This window comes from Pistacia vera, unplaced genomic scaffold, assembly GCF_008641045.1.
Source record: "Pistacia vera cultivar Batoury unplaced genomic scaffold, PisVer_v2 Contig213, whole genome shotgun sequence".
Classification (NCBI taxonomy): domain Eukaryota; kingdom Viridiplantae; phylum Streptophyta; class Magnoliopsida; order Sapindales; family Anacardiaceae; genus Pistacia; species Pistacia vera.
In genome coordinates this window covers 1,072,549-1,095,480 of record NW_022196017.1, presented here as the reverse complement: position 1 = coordinate 1,095,480, position 22,932 = coordinate 1,072,549, and the positions used below count along the sequence as shown (strand labels likewise).

At 36.3% G+C, this 22,932-nt stretch overlaps 4 protein-coding genes and 1 long non-coding RNA gene across 5 annotated transcripts; 3 read left to right on the top strand and 2 right to left on the bottom strand.

Moving 5' to 3' along the window:
* The first annotated feature begins 912 nt into the window (after window positions 1-912).
* LOC116129671 lies at window positions 913-1,478 on the top strand. Its single transcript, XR_004127944.1, has 3 exons — window positions 913-922; window positions 1,206-1,298; window positions 1,401-1,478. It is a non-coding gene; the product is annotated as an uncharacterized LOC116129671 (long non-coding RNA).
* Window positions 1,479-5,859: 4,381 nt separating this feature from the next.
* Window positions 5,860-10,034, top strand: LOC116129747. The gene is made up of 7 exons (XM_031415465.1): window positions 5,860-6,156; window positions 6,266-6,368; window positions 6,714-7,907; window positions 8,214-8,276; window positions 8,371-8,591; window positions 9,103-9,221; window positions 9,610-10,034. The coding sequence occupies exons 1-7, from the start codon at window positions 6,115-6,117 to the stop codon at window positions 9,719-9,721; spliced, it is 1,854 nt and encodes a 617-aa protein (XP_031271325.1). The 5' UTR covers window positions 5,860-6,114; the 3' UTR covers window positions 9,722-10,034.
* A 215-nt stretch (window positions 10,035-10,249) lies between these two features.
* Window positions 10,250-13,724, bottom strand: LOC116129724 (U-box domain-containing protein 62). The gene is made up of 7 exons (XM_031415439.1): window positions 12,867-13,724; window positions 12,376-12,457; window positions 11,897-11,954; window positions 11,481-11,569; window positions 11,010-11,105; window positions 10,862-10,932; window positions 10,250-10,630 (listed from the first exon to the last, which is right to left on the bottom strand). The coding sequence occupies exons 1-7, from the start codon at window positions 13,541-13,543 to the stop codon at window positions 10,504-10,506; spliced, it is 1,200 nt and encodes a 399-aa protein (XP_031271299.1). The 5' UTR covers window positions 13,544-13,724; the 3' UTR covers window positions 10,250-10,503.
* Window positions 13,725-13,935: 211 nt separating this feature from the next.
* LOC116129748 lies at window positions 13,936-16,363 on the top strand. Its single transcript, XM_031415466.1, has 4 exons — window positions 13,936-14,208; window positions 14,302-14,476; window positions 15,589-15,710; window positions 15,875-16,363. The coding sequence occupies exons 1-4, from the start codon at window positions 14,062-14,064 to the stop codon at window positions 16,316-16,318; spliced, it is 888 nt and encodes a 295-aa protein (XP_031271326.1). The 5' UTR covers window positions 13,936-14,061; the 3' UTR covers window positions 16,319-16,363.
* Window positions 16,364-18,853: 2,490 nt separating this feature from the next.
* On the bottom strand, window positions 18,854-22,549 carry LOC116129757 (probable LRR receptor-like serine/threonine-protein kinase IRK). Its single transcript, XM_031415487.1, has 2 exons — window positions 20,781-22,549; window positions 18,854-20,567 (listed from the first exon to the last, which is right to left on the bottom strand). The coding sequence occupies exons 1-2, from the start codon at window positions 22,256-22,258 to the stop codon at window positions 19,118-19,120; spliced, it is 2,928 nt and encodes a 975-aa protein (XP_031271347.1). The 5' UTR covers window positions 22,259-22,549; the 3' UTR covers window positions 18,854-19,117.
* Between the last annotated feature and the right edge of the window lie 383 nt (window positions 22,550-22,932).

Sequence of the window (22,932 nt, the reverse complement as noted above, 5' to 3'; positions counted from 1 at the left end):
TTCCGACGTATTTACCACAGGCCTCTTAGATCTTCCCTCTATCAAACCTGATTTGTTATTCTGTTCTTTTATATTATCCATAAAAAGTTGAGTTCAATGGATGAGATTTTACGTGAATTGTTTAAAGTTGAGGCAATGGAGCTATCAACTTAAAAAGTGTTCAAAGGCCTGTCTCTCTGCTAACCATTCTCATATTTGCTTGCATATTCCCACTGAAACCTTAAAATGGGATTGATCAAGAGTCTAAGACCTATTTCACTTTTGTTTTCCAAATAAGTGTAATCATTTCCCAATAAGATTGGTGGAGCTCTGGAGCTTATTCAAGAATGAGCTCTTGATGATGAAAAATCTTTTCCAGGAATAGGTCAATGATAATAAAAATAGAATATACAATGGAAACTCAAACAATAATATATGGCAAATGATATCTGTAACTTCTATTCAAGAAGTCTATTTCCAGGAAATTCGACAATGTCCCTAAAGAAGTCTATTTATTTTTTAAATAATTATAGTTTATAAATCAGAAAATAGTACGGTGTATGCTCTGAGGATCTGCATTTTTCACGATATCACCATCCAAAGGCTGTTAGGTGGCCACGTCACTTAGCGGAATTGAGATTTGGGCGAGAAAGGAATGAAAAGTTGGTCATCATGCAACTATTTCCTTGGTAGTATATAAGAGGAGTTGGTTTCTGCTTTCAATACACTGATGCCCTAATTCTCTCTCAAATCTTCTTCTGTTAGATAACACCATGCATATCTTGGCATCCCGACTCTCCACTGTAATTTCTTTCCCTCACCTGCTTCACTTCTTATTATCTTCTAATTCTTCATTTTAATTCCTTATTTTTTTTGCAGTTTCTGTGTAGAAGACGACCTGGGCATGTTCAATCCCGTCACTTCTCATATCAGAATGACGAAGGTGGATTTTTTTATTTTTGTGTTTTTCTGGGTAACAATTGGATTCGCTAATGCTCTCTTTGGTTGCAAAGAAATTTAAAATTTTTCTTTTTCACTTGATTGACTTGTGGACTGAAATACATCTTAGTGATGTCTGTGTTTGCTGGGTTTGCAACTTATTTGGGTTATCTACAATTTAGTGTTCTTTTCATGGACATGAGAATTGATTTTCGACTAGCTGATGTTATTGAAAGTTGCTGCCTTTGAAGGGTTCTTAACTTAATCTTATGATTTCCTAAAATTAGGAGATTATCTGAGTGTAGCTATGACACTTTTGAAATGCCGTGCTTTTAATCACATGATTGGAGCTCATATGTTAGAACTTCATGCAACAGATGGTAAAGATTTGTTCTTTCTTCTTTAATGGCATTATTGTTAAGATTGGAGATTGTTTATGGACTGCATCTCTTATTGTAATTTTGGTTTGCTATTGATCACAGATGAAAGGAGGATGAAAATAGTGGAGATTGGTGGTGCTGAGGCGCTTGTAAATGTGTTGAGGGATAATAGAGGCAGAGACTATGATACACGGCTAATCGCACTGAAGGCTCTTGCTGCCCTTTCTAGCTCAGGTTAGTTATGTTTGCATTCAGATGCTCTTATGAGTTAATCTATGGATATAAAAGAGAATATGATACTACTGTGTGACTAAGGTAATCAAACTGATAACTAATATGTTGTATCTGTCAAACAATAGTTGAGAGGCAAACTTGTGTAGGGTAAGTGAACCTTGAGCAATCACCCATGAGAAGCTATATTATGCCTTGAAGTGGGCAAATTGAATGTAAAGATCCATAAGATATGACTATTATAGAGTGCATTAAACCTTTTGTGTTTGAAATGTGGAGTAAAATAAGTGATGCCTATTATTACAAATATTTGTTTTTCCATTGTCCTGTTACACAGACGAAGCAGTTGGAGCTTTACACCGTGCTGGGGTTATATCAGTTATAAAGTCCACTCAACCAACACTTGTACTGAGCAGATATCCATTTCCCCAATGTAATGATCAAGAAATCGAGGAATACAAGTCAAGCCTACTAAAGAGATTCCAATTACGTGATGTCGAAGAATACAAGTCAAGCCTACTAAAGAGATTCCAAGATTTGGGATATGATATATCATCCTCAGATTGTGAGAAAGCAATCTCCTAATTTGGAAGAGACGTGTCTTACCCTGAGATATGATATACCATCCTCAGTTTGTGAGAAAGCAATCTCCAAATTTAGAAGAGATATGTGTTTTACTCTAATAAAGTGCCTTGTTGACTCTAAGAAAATGAGTTGAAAATTTATCCTTCGAGCAATTGTTTTTGTCTCTCATATACAACAATATTTTATGTTTGCTTATTTTGTTTAACTGGTGGTAAATCATAGGCGTCTATATGTCTATGACTCTGATTAGTATTGAAAAAAATTGTTTCTCTGCTCTAAAGTGGACAATATAGTGTATTAAATTACTGTGTACTAGGCAAGGCATGCACCGTTGATGGCTTTGTTCATGACCTTAGTAATTCGTTTGGCTGCGAGGCCTACTCATGCCAACATGTGTATATTTGTATTGGTGTGGGTGTGGACTGTCTGAGTGGATGGTAGAACTGTTAAACAAACTTGCTCTGATGTTGAATTTCTTTAGTGGAGCATATGAATTACCCTAAACAAACCCATGAATCCTGGCCTTTGACTTTTTCCCATTCATACGTATTTACCACAGGCCTATTTGATCTTCCCTCTTAAAAATATCCAACCTGATTTGTTATTCTGTTCTTTTAAATTATCCGTGCAAAGTTGAGTTTAATGGATGAGTTTCTACCTGAATTGTTTAAAGTCGAGGCAATTGAGCTGTCAACTTAAAAGAGTTCAAACTCCTGTCTGTGTATACTAGCAAGCAAGTAATGATCACAGTCAACGCACGCAAAAACTGCTATGACACGAAGGAACTTAAGGGTGGCGGGAATGGACATAATCTCAGCTCCAATAATACTAGTAGACACATTAAACATAGGCCCGGACACGGATGCACGGCTTCTCAGCTTGTGGTTTGGCAGCAATGGCACTTGCACTCTGACAGCCGGAGACATCTTTTCCGGCTACAGGGTGGTTCTGAATTTTTATGATGTTGTCTTGTTATACATTAGTGCACATTTAATGTGGACTATATAAGAAAGTATGGGGCACATGGTGATTGGTGGGAAGAGACCAAAACAACGTTGATAAAGACATGAGATTATATATAAGTCAAGCCCAAAAAATAGAAGAATGGAGGACATTGATGTAGACAAAAACTATCATTAATTGTAAATGCGAATTAATTAAAGATTATTCAATTTATTTCTTCATGGATGATCCATGTTTCATCAACAGAGAAACAAAATTTTCTTCTTCAACATTGTGGAGCAAATCGAAAAAGATTATTTCCTCTACATAATCAAAGACTTTATATGACATATGATATCCAAAACACAATAATATATGACATATGATATCTATAACTTGTCTAACATTGCAACTAGGGCTTCACTTGGCTTTCCCAATACTTCCATACCTCTTCCGCAGTGGTTCTAATTGTCTCACTCTCGTGATGTAGATAATCTCTCATTTCCATTCCCAATTGAAGATCAGAAACAATTAATGAAAAAACAATGTATTTTTCAATCAAGAAATACACATGTTTGATTATATACATACCAGTGCATATTCCATCTTCTCCTCATCCATCAACATTCCTATTGCTTCAAAAGTTTGCAACAAGTTTTTGAATGAATCATCTCTCTGCCTTTCGATTGTGGCGTGATTTTCTTGAGCTGATCTCAGATTTCTAATTAGTACATCATTATCATCAAGAATCATTGTTTCGTTATCGAGATCGAGATCTTCAATTTTTATTTCCAATCTCTTTGAATCTTCAAGAGATTTTTCCCAGGTTTTCAACACATCCAAAACAACTTCAGTCAAGTTACTATCCTTGATTGCGCTTTGAAGATCCATTCCAATCAAAATAAATATTCTGTTTTCCTCCTGATCAAGTTTATATTCTTTAACCTCCAAGGGATTCATCTCTGTACCTGCCTGCAACAAACAATATCACTTAATAGTTTTTCATGAAAGAGTAAAAAAAACAATAACATAGATTCATATATACATATAATTAAAAAGTATTTACGTGCTTTAACCAGCTTAAATTGTTGTTCATTAAGGACATAACTCTTTATTCTTCTCAAATTGCAGATTTGCGCGTTAATGAGATCTTCAATTTCTTTTACCAGTCTCTTTAAATCTTGACGAAGTTTAGTAATATTTCCTCCTGAATTATTATCCATAACTTTTTCTTTTTCTTCTTTCAATTCCCAAATATGATTATATCCTTTGCTACTGTTTTCAACGAGATTAACTTTTTTATAAGAAGTTAAGGAGAGATCTACTCAACAAAAGAATCCAAATCCGAAATTTCCTAGATAAGTTAAAAGGAAATCAATTTTTGTTAGGATTCTTATAATAAAACAAACAATAATATGTTCCTTACGTAAAAAAAATAATAATAATAATTCAAAAATGTTTCAAGATTCTTGTAGATTCAAAAAGTCTCATTGTGTATTCAGAAGTGATCAATTCAAAAAGCCTTTATATCATTCATGGCTAAAACTTATTTAGTGCCTATCCAAATTCCATATATGAGATCTACCTGAATTGTGTAAGGATTATAGCATAGTCAAAGATTCAGGAATTACGAGAATATTTTATATTTGATGTCTATTATGTTATCAAAGAATTAACTCTCACCAGTTCTTGATGATGAAAGATCATTTCTAGACTTGAGTGAGAACGGAAATCAAAACAATAATATATGACATATGATCTCTGTAACATTGCAACCGCGTTCCTTTTATTCAAATAACTCTATTTGACAATGTCTCCAAAGACCCTGCTTGGTTTCCTATACTTACAGTTGTTCTGAACACTTAGAAAATGTTTTCAGTGTGATTATAAGTTGAAGCATCTAACTCAGTTTTGTTTCTTTTTTTGACAAGTCATTTGTAAAAGCTCAGAGCCTAAGGATGTATCTTCTCTTCAAATGAAAACTAAGCTACAAGTCTTCTCAGCTACAAGTCTTCTCTCCAAGCTACTTTAATGGAGAAGCCTCTGACTTCCGGGTTGTCAATGGTTACACCCCTCAGTCATATAAAGTTTACAGAGGGGAAACTGTAGTTGCAGAGGTACATATGCTTTGATACTCTCTCATTCTTATTGTCCGTTGAATTGTTATAAACTTTCCAGGAAATGAAAAGGCAAATGTATAAGAAAAACTATACTAGTTTTCATAACTATAAACTTTCCTTTCTGGTTTTCATATTTATTTCTGGTTTTATTTTAAGAATTTAAATAGTTTTCTATTTTAATTTGGAGTTTATTTTATTGAGGAAGTTTGAATTTAATTAAACTTTAATTTCTTATTTTATATTTCCTCTTGTTCTAATAGCATTAGAATTAATTTAATATAATAAATAGTCTTATTATTCTACAAACAATAATGAATGTTTTTTTCAATAAAAATTTTTGATGGTTATTTTACGAATTGTTTCGTCGTGGATTCGAGCCGTTATTGTAAAATGTTTTTGTGCTTATCGAAATTCCGCTGCATCAAATATAATAGAAAAAGATATGAAATGGTTTTTCATAACTTAAAAAAATTTGATCAAAGTGAATTTAAAAGAAAATAAAGAAAAAGCGTGGCAAATGGTAATGGTTTGTCCCTCCAATTTGAGTTTTTGAATTTGAAAAAAGCCCACCTTTGTTTTGTTTATCTTAAACTAAACTAAACTAATCCAAACTGAATCCAAACAGTAGAGTACAGACAATACGCTTGTGACAGCTCTTCATGCCCTGCGCGCTCTCTTCTTAAAATTCAAATCATATCTCCAATCAGATCTGCTCTCTCACTCTCTCTTTTAAACCCTAAACTCACTTTCCCCCGCTTCCTTCCTTTTCATTCTTATTTTCAACCTAACTTTTCTTACCAAACCCTTTTCCACAACAGCCTTGATTCTTCTTCAATCCTTTCTCTTCTCTTTCACTCGCTATTGGATTTCGTTCGTTTCTTGATTTTAGCGAAAGGGTCTGTGTAAAAATCTTGAATTTCAATTGGGATTTTCAGATTATGGAGGAGCAGTCTTTGTTGGCGCCCAGATCCGGTGTAAAGGTTGGTTTTTTATTAGTTTCGGGTGATTATGAGAGAATTTGTTTTTGGGCTTGGGTTTGGTGTTGATTATTATTATTATTATTATTATTATTATTATTTGTTGGTTTAGGTGACTGGTGAGAAGCGGAGTGGTGATGAATTGGATGAGAAACATGAAGTTGGTAGAAAACGAGTTAAAATGAGAGATCTTGATTCTGTGTTACATTCTCAAGGTGATTACAGTCAAATTTTCGATTTTTAGTTTACTTTTGTTCAGATTTCAGATGTCAGTGGATTAAGCATTTTCAAAGAGTTTAACTTTGGTTGTTTCTGTGTGCTTAATATAAATTACTATTTAATAATTATGTCTCTTTGATAGAAATTTTATTTATTTATTTATTTTTGAATTAGCATTTATATTAAACTCCAATGGTGAATTTTAGGAAACTTATATGGGTTTTTCATTTGTTCTGATTTGAAAGTCAAGCAGCTCGATGAATTGTATTTTTACCTAGTGTTGTTTAATTGAGACAATGGTTTGATGCGCAAATTGGTTGATTCTTGCATTTATGCCACAGAAATCAATACCCATCATGCAAAATCTTTGATAACCAAAGAAGTCAGCGATCAACTTCAGTCTGATGGAGAAGAGATGTCCCAAGTAACTGATTTGCCTATTACTTTGGATTTGGATGGTTCCCAAGTCGAAAGAACTGTAAGGAATGCTTCATCAGTTGTGGCAGATGATACCCCGAGACTGCTAGATCTCAATTCCAAAGTTTGCATTGCAAATAGTTCATGCTGTGTTGGTAGTCCTAAATGTGCTGAGAATTCTGACAAGCCATCATTTTTGCCGTTGAAGCACGATAGAGAACCTGATAGTAATTGTTTATCCTCAATTAATACTGGCTTGGATCTTAATGCAGAAGATGTTGCTAGCTCAGTTAACCAAGACCCCTTTTATCACTACAAGAATCATAATCATTTAAAAGCAAGAGATTTTTCTGAATGTGTGAGTTCGACAGCACCATTGGAGGAGAAAGATCCAATGAGAGTGTGGAAGGAGATGAAGCAAAATGGTTTCCTCTCATCATCTCATGGAGGCATATCAGTGCAAAATAGTGTTCTCTCATCTTCTCATGGAGGCATATCAGTGCAAAATAGTGTTCTCTCATCTTCTCATGGAGGAGTTCCACCAATGCCGAAACAACGTGGGAGGAAAAGTAAAAGTGACACATTTAAGAAAAAGATGGAGATTGCAAAGAGAGAAAATGTTGACAGGTTCACCAAGATTGCAGCTCCAAGTGGACTGCTTAATGAATTGAACCCAGGGATTATTAACAATGTAAGAAATAGAAAACAGGTCTACTCCATTATAGAAGCCATAGTAAGGTCTGAAAAACATGAAAATAGTCATTCTGGAAGCAAGCAGTCAAACTATATAAGAAGTGGAAGCAGAGATGTCAGTTACTTCAAGGACCCAGAAAATATGAATGATTCAGGAATACATAGACTCTTTTTACATTCTCAAGATGATAGGCCTCCAAGTACTTTCAGCATGCAAACAAGTGGGTATGCAATGCCAATGCACAAATCTTATTCTTCAGTTTCAGAGGACAAAAGTGGAGATGGTGACTCGAGCATGGTAGATCATGAAGATGATGCATTAGCACTGAAATTGTCATCCTCAACCAAGGCATCTGAGAATACAAGCTCATTATCTAATGAGGAACCGACTAACTTTGCGAGTGCTGCTTCTCTTTCTGTAAAAGGTCAGCACTTAAATATCTAGTTGCCATATTACTTTTCCTTTTTAAGAAGCTCACTGTCTCCTCCATGTGGTCAGATAAGAAAGACCATATGTTGGAAGTACAGCAATTAAACAAGGGTTGGGAGAGCCTTTATTTTCTAATGTACCTTGAAGCTCGAACAAATGGGTAGTTAGCAAAAATTGGTAGTGCAACTTGATTTGCATATCAACAGGTCTAACTGTGCATCCCTAGTTTTAGCTAGTAAGAATGCAATAATGGGAATTGAAAGAACATTTTAACTGATGAAATGCATCTCTGCTCTTTCAGCTGCAACCGTTGCTTCTCAATGGCTGGAACTTCTTCATCAGGATATCAAAGGACGACTTTCAGGTAAAGGTCTTTTCTTAAATTTGTTACTGGACGTTTTTGGGAGTAGAAGGTGATTTTATATTTATACAAAATGGATTCTGTTTCATACTTGCAGCATTGCGTCGGAGTAAGAAGAGAGTCCGGGCTGTAATTACTACAGAGTTACCTTTTTTAGTTTCAAAAGAATTCTCCTCTGGTGTAGAGAATGATCCTAATGCCATAAAAAATTCTGTTGATAGATTTTCAAAAAATTCAACTGCAAATTTGCATCAAGAAAGATGGAGACTACTGTTTGATCAGATGGATAAAGCACTTACTGAAGAAGAGAAGCAGCTTGTGAGTATTAGTTGAAGCAGTTGCTATTCATTCATAATTTTAAGAAATGTTATTCAAGATGTTTTCTAGAAAATAAAATTTATGGCCTTCACATCTATGGTATTTTTGGGGTCAAGAGTCTCAGGCCATATAATCTACCCAAATGATTCTTTTATAGATTTGAAAATAAGGGTTTTCATTGAGTTATTTAGGCGTAGGTGATTTATTTATTTTGAGTAGAGAAGGTAGTTCCAATTATCCTTATCTTGTCAATAACAATGAAAGCTCTTTTTATTTGAATAAGACAATTGAGTTGCTAAGTGGTTTGATTTTGTTTTACTTAATCTTCATAATCTCTTTTCTTTTCTATTACTAATGTAAAATTTTCTCTTCTGTCCATTTTGGAATAAAAGAGCTTGCTTTCTTTCTTTCTTTTTTCTTTTTTCTTTTTTTTAAACAAATTTTCTCTCCAATATATTTTCAACAAAGGTAGTTAGTCAACTTTGATGTGTTTCTTGGTTTTAAATTTCAGGAAACTTGGTTGAATCAAGTAAAGGAAATGCAAGTGCATTGTGATCAAGGCCTGCAGTTTAACCATTGGACTCCAGGTTATGGTTTTCAACATCTGGGAATATCAGAACATGACTTCAGGTAATGCTATTTGGGCATTGTATATACATATATACTGCATCGGTCATGTCAGATTCTGTGCTTATAACTTTAGAAAGAAAATTGAGCACAACTTATTATTTATCCAGCTCTATATCTAGAACATATGGAGAAAACACAATAAGTTTCGGATTGAACCTTAATATTGGCCGTCGAAAAAACCAAACAATGGCACAGTAATTTTAACTGCTCTTAATAAAATGTCAGCTTCCATTGACCATAGTAGAGATCAAGTTGTACGGTTAGACACTGTAATGTTAGCTGAATCATAAGGCTCTTATTCATGATTCGTTATTACATTTAACTCTGCCTCTAAAGGTGATATCATATGAGTCATTTATAAGGTTTTAACATTTCCTTCATTGTGCAGATCAGGGAAAGCAGTTAGCTCAGAGAAGGATTTAGCCGTTAAGGCTGCTGCAGCTTCCATTTATTCAACATGTAATTTCTTAGCATCGAAGGAGAATGTATCCTGTTGCTGATCTTAACTCCAGTGGTTGACTCTCCGACCCTGCTCAATATATTGACTTTTCCTCCCCATTCGTGGAGAAATCTCCCTGTTCATTCTTCGAAGTAGTAATTAGAAAAAACCTTTGCTGAATGGCTACTCTGTAACATTAGAAATAGAGATCATTAATTTTTAAATTTCACTTGTTACCCTTCCTTTATCACTTCAATAGTTTAATACCATAATCTGATTGTTAGAGCTTCGAATTTTGCGTTCGAGAAGTTGTGTGAATTGTAACTTAATCATTTCATGTTCTTCAATTGTACTTTATCTTTGCTGAATCTTAAAGGCAGAACGAAATTTGATTTCATTCGTAATGGTTTATGGATCATGTCACAAATCATAATTACATAATCTTATAGATGAATTTGTGGGGGCCTTCGCGGGGGCGCGGGGGGGGTGGGGTGGGGGGGGGGTTAGAGAGGACAGCTGCCAATAATATAATATTCTAATATTTAAGAAACAACAATCACTTGAATATTTGTATAATGTAATTTGTATTTATAGCTGCTCAAATATTAAATCAAAATTGATTTATGTACTACTGAGACCTCAAATGCATTATTGTCCTCAGATTACAATGTGGAAGGGCTTTTTCTATAATTTACAAGACATATTACAATGATTGTCAGAAAAAAAAGGTAGTAACCGTACAAACAGAATTGTTTGAGCAAGAGTTAGATTGAAGATTTGAAACGTAGCATATTTTCAACCAAGTATCACATCCCTGTATTAAGTATTTTCTTTACAGCAGGTCTAGAGCCAGTTTGATGCCATCTTGCTTGACATTGGCTTTGCGGCAGATAGATCATCAGAAACCTTGGTAAGCGAGCGATACTGCAGTTTTACACTTTCTGCGTTGTCCAAAGTCTTCACCACATACCTGTTAAGGAATTTTGTTAGTGAAACCAGACCCATAACTGGGAGATAATTCTAACGTTTTCAAGGAAGGCAATCTTATAATCATTAAACAAACAAAAAACTGAGCATGTACTCAATCCTAAAACAATTTGTTCAACTAAATTCTGCGTCTGTTTAGAGGGAATCAGCTTTCAACTATATGCCAAATCTTAAAATCTGTCATGAACAGGAAGGAAAGTGGAAACCAACTAACCATCCATTTAAGCATTGTGTAGTAACAACAGCCTCACGTCCAACAAAGCGTTGTGGTGTCCTTTTGTTCCCCTGATCCATTGTTGCTCAGATTATGAATTTCCATTAAGTAAAAAACAACCATTATTTAGTAAAAGGTATGAGGAAACCTTTATGATAACCCGATCTGTTACAGCAAAAGGAAACTGAACACCTCGACCCCTTGGAGTTTCCATTAAAGAAGAATCACCCAAATTACCCTTGTCCTAAATTGAAAAAAAAAAAGACATTCAAAAGAAAGTCGTATGCATGATAATGGTGAGAGGTAAATCCCAGAGTTTCCTGCTTGAAACAAGAGAGCTTGACAATCACTACCCAAAAGCATGAAAGATATTGAAAGATAGTAAAGACAACAGGGTTTCACATTTGAAAGGCCAACCGAAAGGGGTACATCACATTAGAAAGGATTATGTATGCAAATATCTGCTAAGTAACAAGAAAGATGCAGATTATGTTAGCATCTCAAGGCAAAATATAAACTAGCGGCTCAATCTTCTTTCCTTCATGTATCACCATGCTTCCATGCAAATTAGTTTTTAATGAAATTTGAAATGTTGGAAAGACAAATCAAAGAGGCAAACCTGGTCAAACCTTTCTCTTCTTCTCTTACATGAGCGGTAATATTGTAATTCTTCCTCTCTACGAAATGCCTGCACAGCAGCTCGGAGAGCTGAAATATATAGCAGTAAAGAGACATACAAGATTGTCAGAGCAAGTACTTGAGGACTTTAGTATCTATGCATAATTATACTGATTTCATCTGGTCTGTCTGAACTATAATGAAGAACAAACCATTATTATTCCAAAACCATTTAATCTGTAAACCCTGATATCAATTTCAATGCCTATGCTGGCCTACCTATAGAAATTTCAATCTTTGCCCAATTTAACGAACTTACACTTGGTATTTGGTAAGCTGAGCCAAAAGAACAGAGACATTCAAAATTCTAAAGGGAAGGGATCTCCTTCCATAACAAATGAATATTTAAATACTTACATAGATTTGGAGCTACTGAGTCTTCTGAAACAGGACGTGAACAGGTGCAGCAAACTTTCTGATAAAGTAATTAAAAAATAAAAAAAACTCCATTAGTAAGAATCACACAGGCATAGATAATTGCATCTAAGAAACTGGTAGGTTAGGATAATGCCAAGACAGTGAAATGTTACCAAGAGTACAAGGAAGGAAAATAGCTCACAAGGTTAGAGAAAATGCTTAAAAAGACAAGAAAAGCTAGTGCTACTATTAAGGAATCAAGCACACAGATTTTCCCAAGACACAGTACACGAATAAGGAATAAAGGTGGCCTGATATAGATGCTGGTGTGAGGGTTTGTTTAGAGATTTTTCAAGCTAATAATCATAATGGGCACTTTTTAACAGAGATCCTTTCGCATGAGCAAGCAACATATAATATTTCAATTTCCTATTTCAGAGAAATAAAAGAGAAGGTGGTGGAGAATACTAAAAACTCACATTTCTAAGAACTTGCTGTATTCCAGCAGCTCCAAAAGAATGTCCACAAGGCAATATCATTGCATCATCCATGAGAGCTCCCCTGAATTTCCAGAATTAAGATAGATGCATTATACTAATTTGAAGAATCAATTAAGAATGTAATAAAAACAAAAAAGCAACAAATACCAACAGCCATTAATAGTGAAATTCTCAAAGCCAAATTTCTTAAACTATCTCCATAAGCCTCATGGCAGCCAACACGCTATCATGAGCAACTTCCCCACCGAGGCCACATTCACAATAAAAAACAACCACCTAAGCAACACAAAACTAGCCTCTAAAACCCGTATGCCACCACCAGATCACGCAAGTTCTTCGTTGTCACCAATTACAGAATGTGTCAAAGGACTATACTTGTCCAAACTACTCTATCTCCAGTAGTAATTAAAACTACCAAATACACACTCTAAATCAACATTAAAAATAAAATCAAAATGGGTTTAGCTTACATGATAGGATCAGACAAAATGGTCCGTAACGAATCTCCAGACCCACTAATCCCACAACCATTATCCACCATAACACAGTCCTTCTGTCCAGACCCAGATGAGCCCTCATTACTCCCTTGCAAATACTGTGAATAGTATACGTCACCATCCGCCTCCGCCACCGTCACCATACTATTATTAACCGTTTGCACCCCATTACAATTCTTAATAAACCCCCCATTCTTCGTTTTATCCACTGCACCCGTAATCACACTACAATTCGCACTATTATTTTTGTTATTATTATTACTACAACTATTATTATTATTTTTCTTGGTGTTGTTGTGAGCTTCTTCGATTTGATCATCGTCAGCCTCGTCGTCTTCATCGTCAATATCGTCTTCCTCGCCGTCAGACTCGTCCGTGCTCGGTGACGTGGCGTGGCCGTTCCAGTCTCGTGTGTCTCGCGGGTCCCTGCGGTCGTGGGGTTCGGGGTCGTAAATTGCGGATTGGGATCGGAAATAACGGTCGCGGTCGACGGAGAAGATCTTGTCGTCGATGAAACCAGTGAGTTCTCGGGTCTTCGGACCCGGATCACCGACCCGGTGTTGCTGCTGCTGACAGTTGAAGCGCAAGGCGTCGTCCTGAAAGACGAGCTGTGAGTTCAGACCGTTGAGGGAGATGTCTTCGGAGGACATCGAAGGTTTGATTTTGGAGAAAGTGAAGGTTTACTTGAGCGAGTGTGGATTCTAGGGTTTTTACATTTGGGGATGAAAATGATACAGATTACGGTCTACGGAGAGGGAGAGAGCTGAAACGACGACGTGAAAAGGAAGGGTTTAAGAATGGTGTACGATGTCGTTTTTGTCTTTGTATTAATAAACAAAAAGTGTGGACGAGGAATCAAGTGTGGGCCTCTTCATCTAACTGCTTTGTGAGTACGCTTCATTGTGGGAACCACAAAATCAAACTCGAAGAAGAAAAACGTGCCACGTCAATAGAAATCCGAGCCCATGCATAGATCACAACCGTTAATTAGTTGAATATTATTAGTAGAAAGAAGTCAAAAATTATGTCTACTACGGACGTTACGAAGAAGAAGAGGCAGAAGCTCCAAAGAAACTCCGCTTTGCCATTGACTTCAACCCGTCAATTCAATCAACATGCTTCCTTTCTTTTCTTATTCTCATCAAACTCTTTCTTTTCATCGCAGACAATGAATCCAAACCCTAGTCTTGCAGTAACCTTCTTCGTTCTTGTTCTGACTCTTGTTCATAATAATAATACTAAAGTTGTTCATGCCTCAAGTGTCTCGTCTTTGTTTCTCAACTTTCGAAAGCTAGCCACACATGGATATTCAAAGGTGTAGTAACGTTAAATTTGATGTGTTTTTTTATTGGAAACCAAACTTGTGCTTGATTTAAGAGTTGCATGGTTTTACTTTATATACGTGTAGGTTTCTTCATCAGCTGGTCATGTGAGGAAGTTGACTCAGTCAAGTAGTGCTTCGCCGGCGCCTGCGCCTGCACCAGCGCCGGGACCAAATGGTGGCGGTTCTGTTGATGAGAATAGGTGCGGTAATGGGTGCCAAGACCAGAACTTGACTGCCTGCCTTCAGATTTCAACAGCTGGTAAAATTTTGTATATGCTTTGGGTTTTGTTTAAGTGTTTTTGTTGAACTGATATAACTAATATATCATTGATTAAATTTTAACTAAGCGGTAGTTTAGTGTTTTTTATTTTTTGTGAAGAAATTTTTTATTAACTAGTTGGATAATCTGCATCTTGCATATGTATTATGTCTAGACTGTAGTTTTGTACATGTTTGAAGGGACATTTGAAACTTAGTTCTACTAGGCAATTATATTGCTGCTGAGTTTAATTATCACAAGAAAAAAGGAGAAAGATAAGCTCAAAATTTCATAACATTAATATTTTTATCCCTATCCCTCGCTCAAAGTTTTGGACCTTGGAGAATGCATTGGAGAATATTGAGTTGTTTGAAGGTATTGTGAACTGCAACCATTGATGACAGATTCTAATTGCGTTTCAAGCAAAAATTGGATAAGAAATAATGTTTATTTTTTTTGTAGTTTATGTTAATTTAATTCACATTGGATTTCATATTCCATCATATGTTTTCGCAATTCTTTTTCGGGAGAGGTAATTAACTATGATTCACAACCTAGAAAGGAACAAATTAGCCCAGGGGAGAATTAGCGCCAGTCCTTTAAATGCTGACCTCTATTTCAGCCATGGAAAAATTATCGTTGTCATTTATATCAGAGCAGAATTGTGGTCCTTTACCATTAAACTATTTAAGTTGAGGCCCTCTGAATTTGGATGCCTTAAGTATCGCAGAGCGGGATCTTTAGCTTTCTGTGCATATCTGAAATGGTTTTTCATGAGCATCCACCAAAAGCTCAAGTTTCTGTTAGAAGGAAGGTGCATGGTTCTAATCATATGCTAAAATTGTAGACTATTAAGCATCATAGAGACTCAATTTTATAGGTCTTGTGCACTTTGTTCTTTGCACTCTAAATCTGTTGCTATCAGTTAATTTAGGTCTTGTTTATTCAACCAAGAATGACATGTAAATTTTTGTTGTAGATAGCAACACCTGCTCAGTTGAGTGCTGGGGAAAATCTGCCAGCATACTTTTTAAAGTCTAGCCAATTAGTACCAAAATTTTGGTGTAACTGTCATCTTTAATTCAAAGCTAAACTATCCTTTTCCTCTGTAGATCCCAAAGAAGCATTTCTGTTTGTCAAGAATGATGGAGAGGGTTCTCGGAAAGTGAATGTTACAGTTCCACACTCTAATATTACATTTTCAGTGATATTACCCCAACATGAAGCCAAAAAGGTGTGTTTCCAGAGCCTCTTCTGTTTATTCTTGGGTTGAACCCTCCATTTTAGTGGTAAAGTTATAAGACAGCTGATGTGTAATGGGGCCAAAATGTTTGTGAATTATTAAAAATGTTTCAAGACCTCTAGTTTTGATCAGTTACAATTCTGCTTTTGTTTCAGATAAATGTCTCAGCTGTTGTTGGTGCAAGTCTATCAATAGTAGTAAATGCTGGAAACGGGGACTGCGTAATTTACATGCGATCCTCAGTATTTAAGAAGCTCTCTATTTTTAGCACTCAAGGAACTCTAGTCTATGGAGCTTGCCTATTATTTTTAACAGTTCTTATTGTTGGAGTGACATTGGCTTGCTGCTGCAAGTCCAGGAAAAGCAGACTGCAGAGTAATGGAGTAGCGTATCAGGAACTTGAAATGGGGAAGCCAGAGACCATTTCAGCTGAAGATTTGGAAAAACAAGAAGATTGGGAAGACGGTTGGGATGATGAGTGGGATGAGTCTAAGGCAGTGAAGTCACCAGTTGCACATCGACTGGGGAATGTATCAGCAAATGGCTTAAATTCCAGGTCTAATGATAAACATAAGTGGGAAAAAAATTGGACTGATTAGTCTAGAAATTGGATAAAAAAAACTCTACACGTTGACTTGGAATAGAAAGAAAAAGAACACAAACAGAACAAAATGAATTGTAGAAGCAAAGAAAGACAAGCAGGCTGATTGGGGATAAAAAATTTAGTGTTTCATACATATCATGTTGTCATGATTAAAGCAGGTTTAAATTTGGCTTAATCAAACAATTTGGTGTGCAAAACAAGTTTGTTTTTCTTTTGTTATGTAAGGATTTACTCTCACATAGTTTTACATTGTTTGCTTTGGGCTGGATCTGCACGGTTTTGTTTCTGGGCTATCTGAGATTTTGATACCTCACCCTTAACTCATCCCTCTTGGCAATCCTAGGGCTGCAGGAGTATTGGATCTTGGTGCTACCTCCTACATGTTTTTCCAAGTAATCTCATATTGTATTCTGTGATAGAACTTATACATGTGGTCATAATTTGATTCGTCAGTGGCAGTGTGCTTAATCTTTTCTTAGGGAGGTAAAACTAAAACTCAGTCTAACAGCTTTGTTCTAAATAATTAAAGCCAGTGGATTGGTTTTCCACTCATTCTCAATTCCAGCGTTTAGGCTGAACCATGCATGAATATTGGCCATGATCCTGAGTATGCAGATTGGTTTTGATGTTAACTTTCCTCATTCCTGGATGACTGTAGCGATCAGTCTCCTAACCTTGTTTAATTAAGCTGATTCTGCTGCTACTAAGATTTTAGGAATTTCAGAATTCATGTTAATATGTAACACAGTGAAAGTAGTGCAGATGTCCAAAAGGATCTTAAAAAAGGAAGAGAAACTCTTGAATTGCTTTTACTAGACCAAGTATGTTTGATTCTCTTTCCCTGGGAGGAAACAGAAGGTACATTGGACCATCCTCTTAGAGGTTTTAAAAGTAAAAGGGGTTTTAATGGACTTTCATGAGTGCCCTCTTGAGAATCGTGACTTTCAATGGATGAATAAAAGGAATTTCCCCGAAGTCGAAAACCTCTTTAAAGATATTAAAGTTGCATATATAAACTTCATTTATGTAAATAAATTGGAAGGGTACATAATTCAATGTCCCTCCACTCACCAATCCAACATAGTGTGCTCTCAGGCATCCACTGGTATGTGCTTAACAAAAGCTGTAAGGTGTGATTTGGCTTCTCAATAAAGCTAAGACATCGAAATCTACTTAAAAAAAGAAAAGGAGTAGTACAAGGTTTTAAGTGCAGATATTTGTTTATGGCCAACAATATTTCACTTTCTCCTTACCCCAGTGATAATGCTTTCTTTTCTTTAATGTCCAATCCATTCACTTCTTTTTCCAATCAGTGCAGCAAATTTGCTATCCCTTTTAGCTTTAACAAAATAAAGTTTGAATTTGATTAAGCAATGTGGCCGCACAGCACTTGTGTGCATGCATGAGAGATGAGAATCAGACTTGAGTATGGGGCCTTGGTATTGGGCTATGTGCTGCCATGCATATTGGGTTCATGTTATTTTATAAAGCTTTGACAAGCTGGTGGGTATTGAAAAGGTTAAAATATAAGACAAGGTAACAGATAATATGGTCAAACATTTCAAGTATAATACAAAAAAGTTGGTATTTCTTTCTGTCATTTCCATTAATTCTTGCATATTCCTTCTCTACAATCAAAATGAAAGATTATTAAATATCCATGTGCTTGTTGATTATCACAAGGCTATTCTATTAATGTTTTCTTGGGCCGAACACCCATTGTTATAAATAAACAGTTGTGGCTAAAATGCACTAAGGACAACTCATTGCACATGCTTATCAGTTATCAGACACTTAAATTTTTATTCTTTGACTCAGATTTTCTCCATGGACAGAAGAGTATACTTTCTTTTTAGAGCTATAAAAAATGAGGTAACCATGTGAAGGTTAGCACTGTTAATCTGTTAACCATCTATAATTCATTGGAATAAGGAACATATCAGAGTTCAAATGAAAGAAACAAAGTTTACATTTAGAAAAAGGTTGATTAGTAGAAGCTAATGACATAGATATTAAAAAAAGAGAGCTTCTATTCCGACAGCATCATGTTGTGTAATATTCTATTTTCTATGTCTTCACAAATGTCATCTTTAAGCCACTGGCTCTTCTTTCTTTACCCCCACACCTTTAACTTTTCTCAACTGATTTTTATCTCCTTTTCATTATTCTATTCAGCACTAAAGATTTATTTGCTTCAAAGTGGGTGATAAGAATCTTTGAGAGTCCTTTATGCTATTGAATCACTTTTTGACTTGTAAACATTCATTATTTTAATGCCTTCACCATTGCTATCATTGGGAACACATGATTTTGATAAATGGGACAACTTTTTTTATAGCTTACATTACAACAAGAATTAAGAAGCCAAATTTGCCAAAAGGTACAAAAGTACAAAAAAGAAAACAAATATCACTTCAGTTGACCTCATTTTACTTCTAGTTTTGCTTTGTGAGAAAACAGATAAATGGTTTGTCCAAAGACTGCATAATATGTTAAAAGTGAAGCAGACACAAAATGTGGTAGAGGAAGATATGTAATTGGTAACAATATTCATAAAGGGTCCTGAATTGGACCCGGTGAAAAGGAATCCGGTAACCTAACTATAACACAGAGAAGAATTACAAACATTAAAATGGAAACAAGCAAGAGAAGAAACAATACAACAACACAGGCAAAAAAATTACAACAATCAGTCTTCTTCTCTCTAATCTAATGAACAAACCGGATTCCTCTTCGCCGGACAAGCCATTAATAAATCCCTTCTCTTAATTTATTGAAATATTAAGTAGATAATTCATCCCAATTCCTCTTGGCCTTCTGAAGGGCATCTGATCAGTTCCAATATATTAACTACCTCTCCCATGTCTGGTCGATTAGATGGCACTTGTGATGTGCATATCAAACCTAATTTCATTACTGGAATTGCCTCCTCTGCTGGGAACTTTCCCTGCAACCTTGCATCAACACATTCCTCTACTCTGCCTTCTTCCAGTGCTCCTCTTACCATGTCACAAAGCACCACCACATCGTCTTCCATATACTCCACAGGCCTCTTCCCACTAACAACCTCCAGAACTAAGACACCGAAACCATACACATCACATTTCTCTGTGATCTTCACTGTTCTGCAGGCAAATTCAGGTGCCATGTAGCCAAGTGCACTCTGGATCTTGCTGCTTAAAACATATCTGTCTAGCATTGGCAACAACCTTGCTAAGCCATAATCTCCAACTTTAGGCTCACCTGAGCTATCTATCAGGACATTACTTGATTTTATATTGTAGTGAATAATGTTTGACTGATGCAAGCGAGCCAGGCTTTTTGCAGTCCCTAGAATTATATTGAACCTCTCATTCCATGTAAGGAAATTTCCACCTGATCCCTCATGGAGATGCTTATACAAACTTCCACCAGAGACAAATTCATATATGAGGAGCTGTAACGATTGAGTCCAATAATAACCATCGAGAGCCACAAGATTAGGGTGCCTGACTTTCGCCAGTTTCTTAACTTCTCTTTCAAAATCATCTTGGGACTTGACAAGACTTGAGACAGTGAGCTTTTTTATTGCAACTGCACGCCCATCTCGTAAGACTGTTCTGTAGACAGCTCCAAACCCACCACGCCCAAGCTCACAATCCTTATTGAGAAGAGCATGTGCTCCTGTACTGAAGTCGGGCTCCCCTGAAAACATGACAAGCTTGCCAGAGTTGGCATCCGTGGTGGGGGAATGACTAAAGTCATCCCCAGCAGATAATGTGAGGGCTGCTGCAGATCGAGATGTTGATGAGCGAACACGGAGATTGAGGACAGTGATGGCAATCACACCAATGACAATGACAGCAGCTGCACCAATAGCAATGAGAGCAGATATGCTGAGGATAATTCTTTTGTGACCCATATTTGGAGCTACTGAATCAGGTGTGGCGTCAGAGGAAGAGTTCGGATTAAGAACAATAGGTTTGGGAAGGACTGCAGGGCAAGACTTATTGACTGCAGAACCACAAAGAGATGGATTTCCAGAGACAGAGGAAGGTGTTATGGTGTTAAAAAACACACCAGCAGGTAGTTCACCTTGTAGATGGTTCTTCGAAATGTTGAAAGATAAAAGATGAACGAGATTAGCCAACTGTTTGGGGAGGCTTCCACTGAGGCTGTTAAAGGACAAATCCACATTTTGTAGATTTGCAAGTTTTGCTATTGCTGCTGGTATTGGGCCAGTCAGGTTGTTCTTCGATAGTACCCTTTACAATAGAACAGAAGGAAAAAAAAAAAAAAAAAAAAAAAAAAAAAAAAAAAAAAAGAACTCAGTTAAAAGAAAGAAAATGTGATATCTGTTTTCTCTAATTTAAGAATGCTAGTAAACAAGGCTCTGAAAATTGTTCTTAGATGAATATTAACCGCCGAAAACAAACGAAACAAAAAAGCTTAAATATAAGATAGAGTGAAGAACTTACAGAGATGTGAGTGCCGAACAGTTTTCAATTGTAGTTGGGATTTTCCCAACTAGGAAGTTCCCCCCCAGTCTCAATTCCTTCAGAGAATAAGCTCCACCTATTTCCACGGGAACAGTTCCGTTCAACCAATTCTCACTCAAATCAAGGACACCCAGGGCCTTTAGCTCTCCGATAGTCACTGGGATAGGACCAGCAAGTGAGTTCTTTGACAGATTCAACAGCTGCAGGCTGCTTAAAGCCCCAATGCCAGAAGCAATTTCGCCAGAAAACCCATTATGTGATAAATCCAAAACTTGTAGCCTTTCAAATGAGCTCCCTTTTGGTGAAGTTAAAGGACCATCCATCCTTCCACCAATTTTATCCACCGAGAGAGAAACTTCTTTAGAACCCAATTTAAAAATCCATTGAGGTAGAGCACCCTTAATCAAATTCTGGCTAAAATCTAAGGCCACAAGGTTTACACAATTTGCTATAGATTCAGGCAAGCTCCCAGTTAACTCATTTGCAGAAAAATTTAACACCTTCAACGACTGGAGATTCCCTATTGAAACGGGTACTTCACCGGAAAACTTATTCCCTGAAAGATCCAAAGTCTCAAGGCTCTTCATTTCTCCAACCCACGTAGGAACCTCACCAGACAACAAATTCTTCCTGAAATTCATAAAATTACACAAGCTAAGCTTCTGCATTGTCTCAGGAAGATTCCCAGAAAACGAATTCTCACTAAAATCAATAGCCCTCAACAGCAAACAACTCCCAATTCCATCTGGAACAAAACCAGAAAACCTATTTTTACTTAAGTTAATCCCTCTCAAATTGTTCAAACTTTCAACCCCTTTTGGAATCTCACCCTCTAATAAATTATCTGACAAATCAAGCGACCTTAAAGCATTCAAACCCCAAATCCCAGAAGGGAAAACCCCAGAAAACTGATTAGAAGACAAGTCAATAGCGGCAAGGGTTGAACATAAACTCAAACTACTTGGTATCTTGCCTGAAAACTTATTTTTAGCCAAAGATATTGTTCTCAATGACCCACATTGTTTAAAAAAGTCATCAGGAATAGACCCAGATAAACTATTGTGGCTTAAATCAACAGTTCTTAGATTTTGAAGCTTTGCAAGATTAGGGCTAATGTTTCCAGTAAGATTGTTACTTGAAAGTGAGAGCTTTCTGAGAAATTGAAGCTGTAAAAGGCCACGACCAATCCGACCTGAAAGTGAGAACCCGTCAAGAGTGAGCTCAACGACCCGGTTGGATCTTGGGTTGCACTTGACACCGACCCAGTTGCAGGGACTGTCATCATCTTCATTCCAAGATGCAAGCTTCAAGTTTGGATCTTGAATGTCCGCTTTAAACACTATCAGCCCCAAGACATCGTCGTTCAAAGATGGGTTCAGAGATCTTGAGAAAACCGGAGCTAGTACCAGAAATGTAAATACAAAAAACAAGCTTTTCTTCTTCAGCATTGTTCCCATTGTTTGCTTCTCAACAAACTTCAGAAACCAAAGGAAAAATTTCTACCAACCCATGTGAAATTTAGCTTAAAACAAGCTAAACTCACTGTTTGATAGTTATTTGAAGCAGAAAAGTGGAGAAATGAGTTAAAAGAAGAGAACTTTAGAGAAAAAAAAAAGACAGTTACTTCAACAAAGTTTCAACATTTCATAACTTCAAAACTCACCGGAAAAACTTCAAAGCTTCTCCGGGAACTTTAGGGTTACGGTGAGAATCACCGGAGAGAGAGAGAGAGAGAGAGAGAGAGAAAAAAAGTTGTGTCTGTTTAGATTGGTTTGCTGTATGTGAGTGAGAAAGTAATGCAGTTGAAGTTTTTATTAACGGGAAAGAAAGTGGGCCAGGCAGTTAGGTGGGGGCAATTTATGAGATTGTGGAACACGTGGAGGAATTTGGATGAGTTCCTACGTGGCATTACATGTCAGCGCTGCTTCTTTTAAGGTGGGTTGCATATGTGGCATCTTTGGGGAACTAAGAGAAATGGGCTTTGTATTTTCCATCAAATTACTAATTGTTTTACATTTATTTTTAATTATAGTTATTTTCGTAGTTTATTACCATTTTAGAATTTAGATAATTTGGTATGGATGAAAAAAGTCAACTAACAACTAACTCCGATATGACATTACCCTTAAGT

What these genes read in the sequence shown, in the direction of transcription:
- LOC116129747 (XM_031415465.1), top strand. Translation starts at nt 6,115, where the DNA reads ATGGAGGAGCAGTCTTTGTTGGCGCCCAGATCCGGTGTAAAG. An exon ending in TATCAAAGGACGACTTTCAG is followed by an intron (nt 8,277 to 8,370) that starts GTAAAGGTCTTT and finishes TCATACTTGCAG; the next exon opens with CATTGCGTCGGAGTAAGAAG. An exon ending in ATATCAGAACATGACTTCAG is followed by an intron (nt 9,222 to 9,609) that starts GTAATGCTATTT and finishes TTCATTGTGCAG; the next exon opens with ATCAGGGAAAGCAGTTAGCT.
- LOC116129724 (XM_031415439.1), bottom strand. Translation starts at nt 13,543, where the DNA reads ATGTCCTCCGAAGACATCTCCCTCAACGGTCTGAACTCACAGCTCGTC. An exon ending in ATTTTGTCTGATCCTATCAT is followed by an intron (nt 12,458 to 12,866) that starts GTAAGCTAAACC and finishes CTGGAAATTCAG; the next exon opens with GGGAGCTCTCATGGATGATG. An exon ending in ACACAATGCTTAAATGGATG is followed by an intron (nt 10,631 to 10,861) that starts GTTAGTTGGTTT and finishes ATTCCTTAACAG; the next exon opens with GTATGTGGTGAAGACTTTGG.
- LOC116129748 (XM_031415466.1), top strand. Translation starts at nt 14,062, where the DNA reads ATGAATCCAAACCCTAGTCTTGCAGTAACCTTCTTCGTTCTTGTTCTG. An exon ending in CCTTCAGATTTCAACAGCTG is followed by an intron (nt 14,477 to 15,588) that starts GTAAAATTTTGT and finishes TTTCCTCTGTAG; the next exon opens with ATCCCAAAGAAGCATTTCTG. An exon ending in CCCAACATGAAGCCAAAAAG is followed by an intron (nt 15,711 to 15,874) that starts GTGTGTTTCCAG and finishes CTTTTGTTTCAG; the next exon opens with ATAAATGTCTCAGCTGTTGT.
- LOC116129757 (XM_031415487.1), bottom strand. Translation starts at nt 22,258, where the DNA reads ATGGGAACAATGCTGAAGAAGAAAAGCTTGTTTTTTGTATTTACATTT. An exon ending in TGTTCGGCACTCACATCTCT is followed by an intron (nt 20,568 to 20,780) that starts GTAAGTTCTTCA and finishes TCTATTGTAAAG; the next exon opens with GGTACTATCGAAGAACAACC.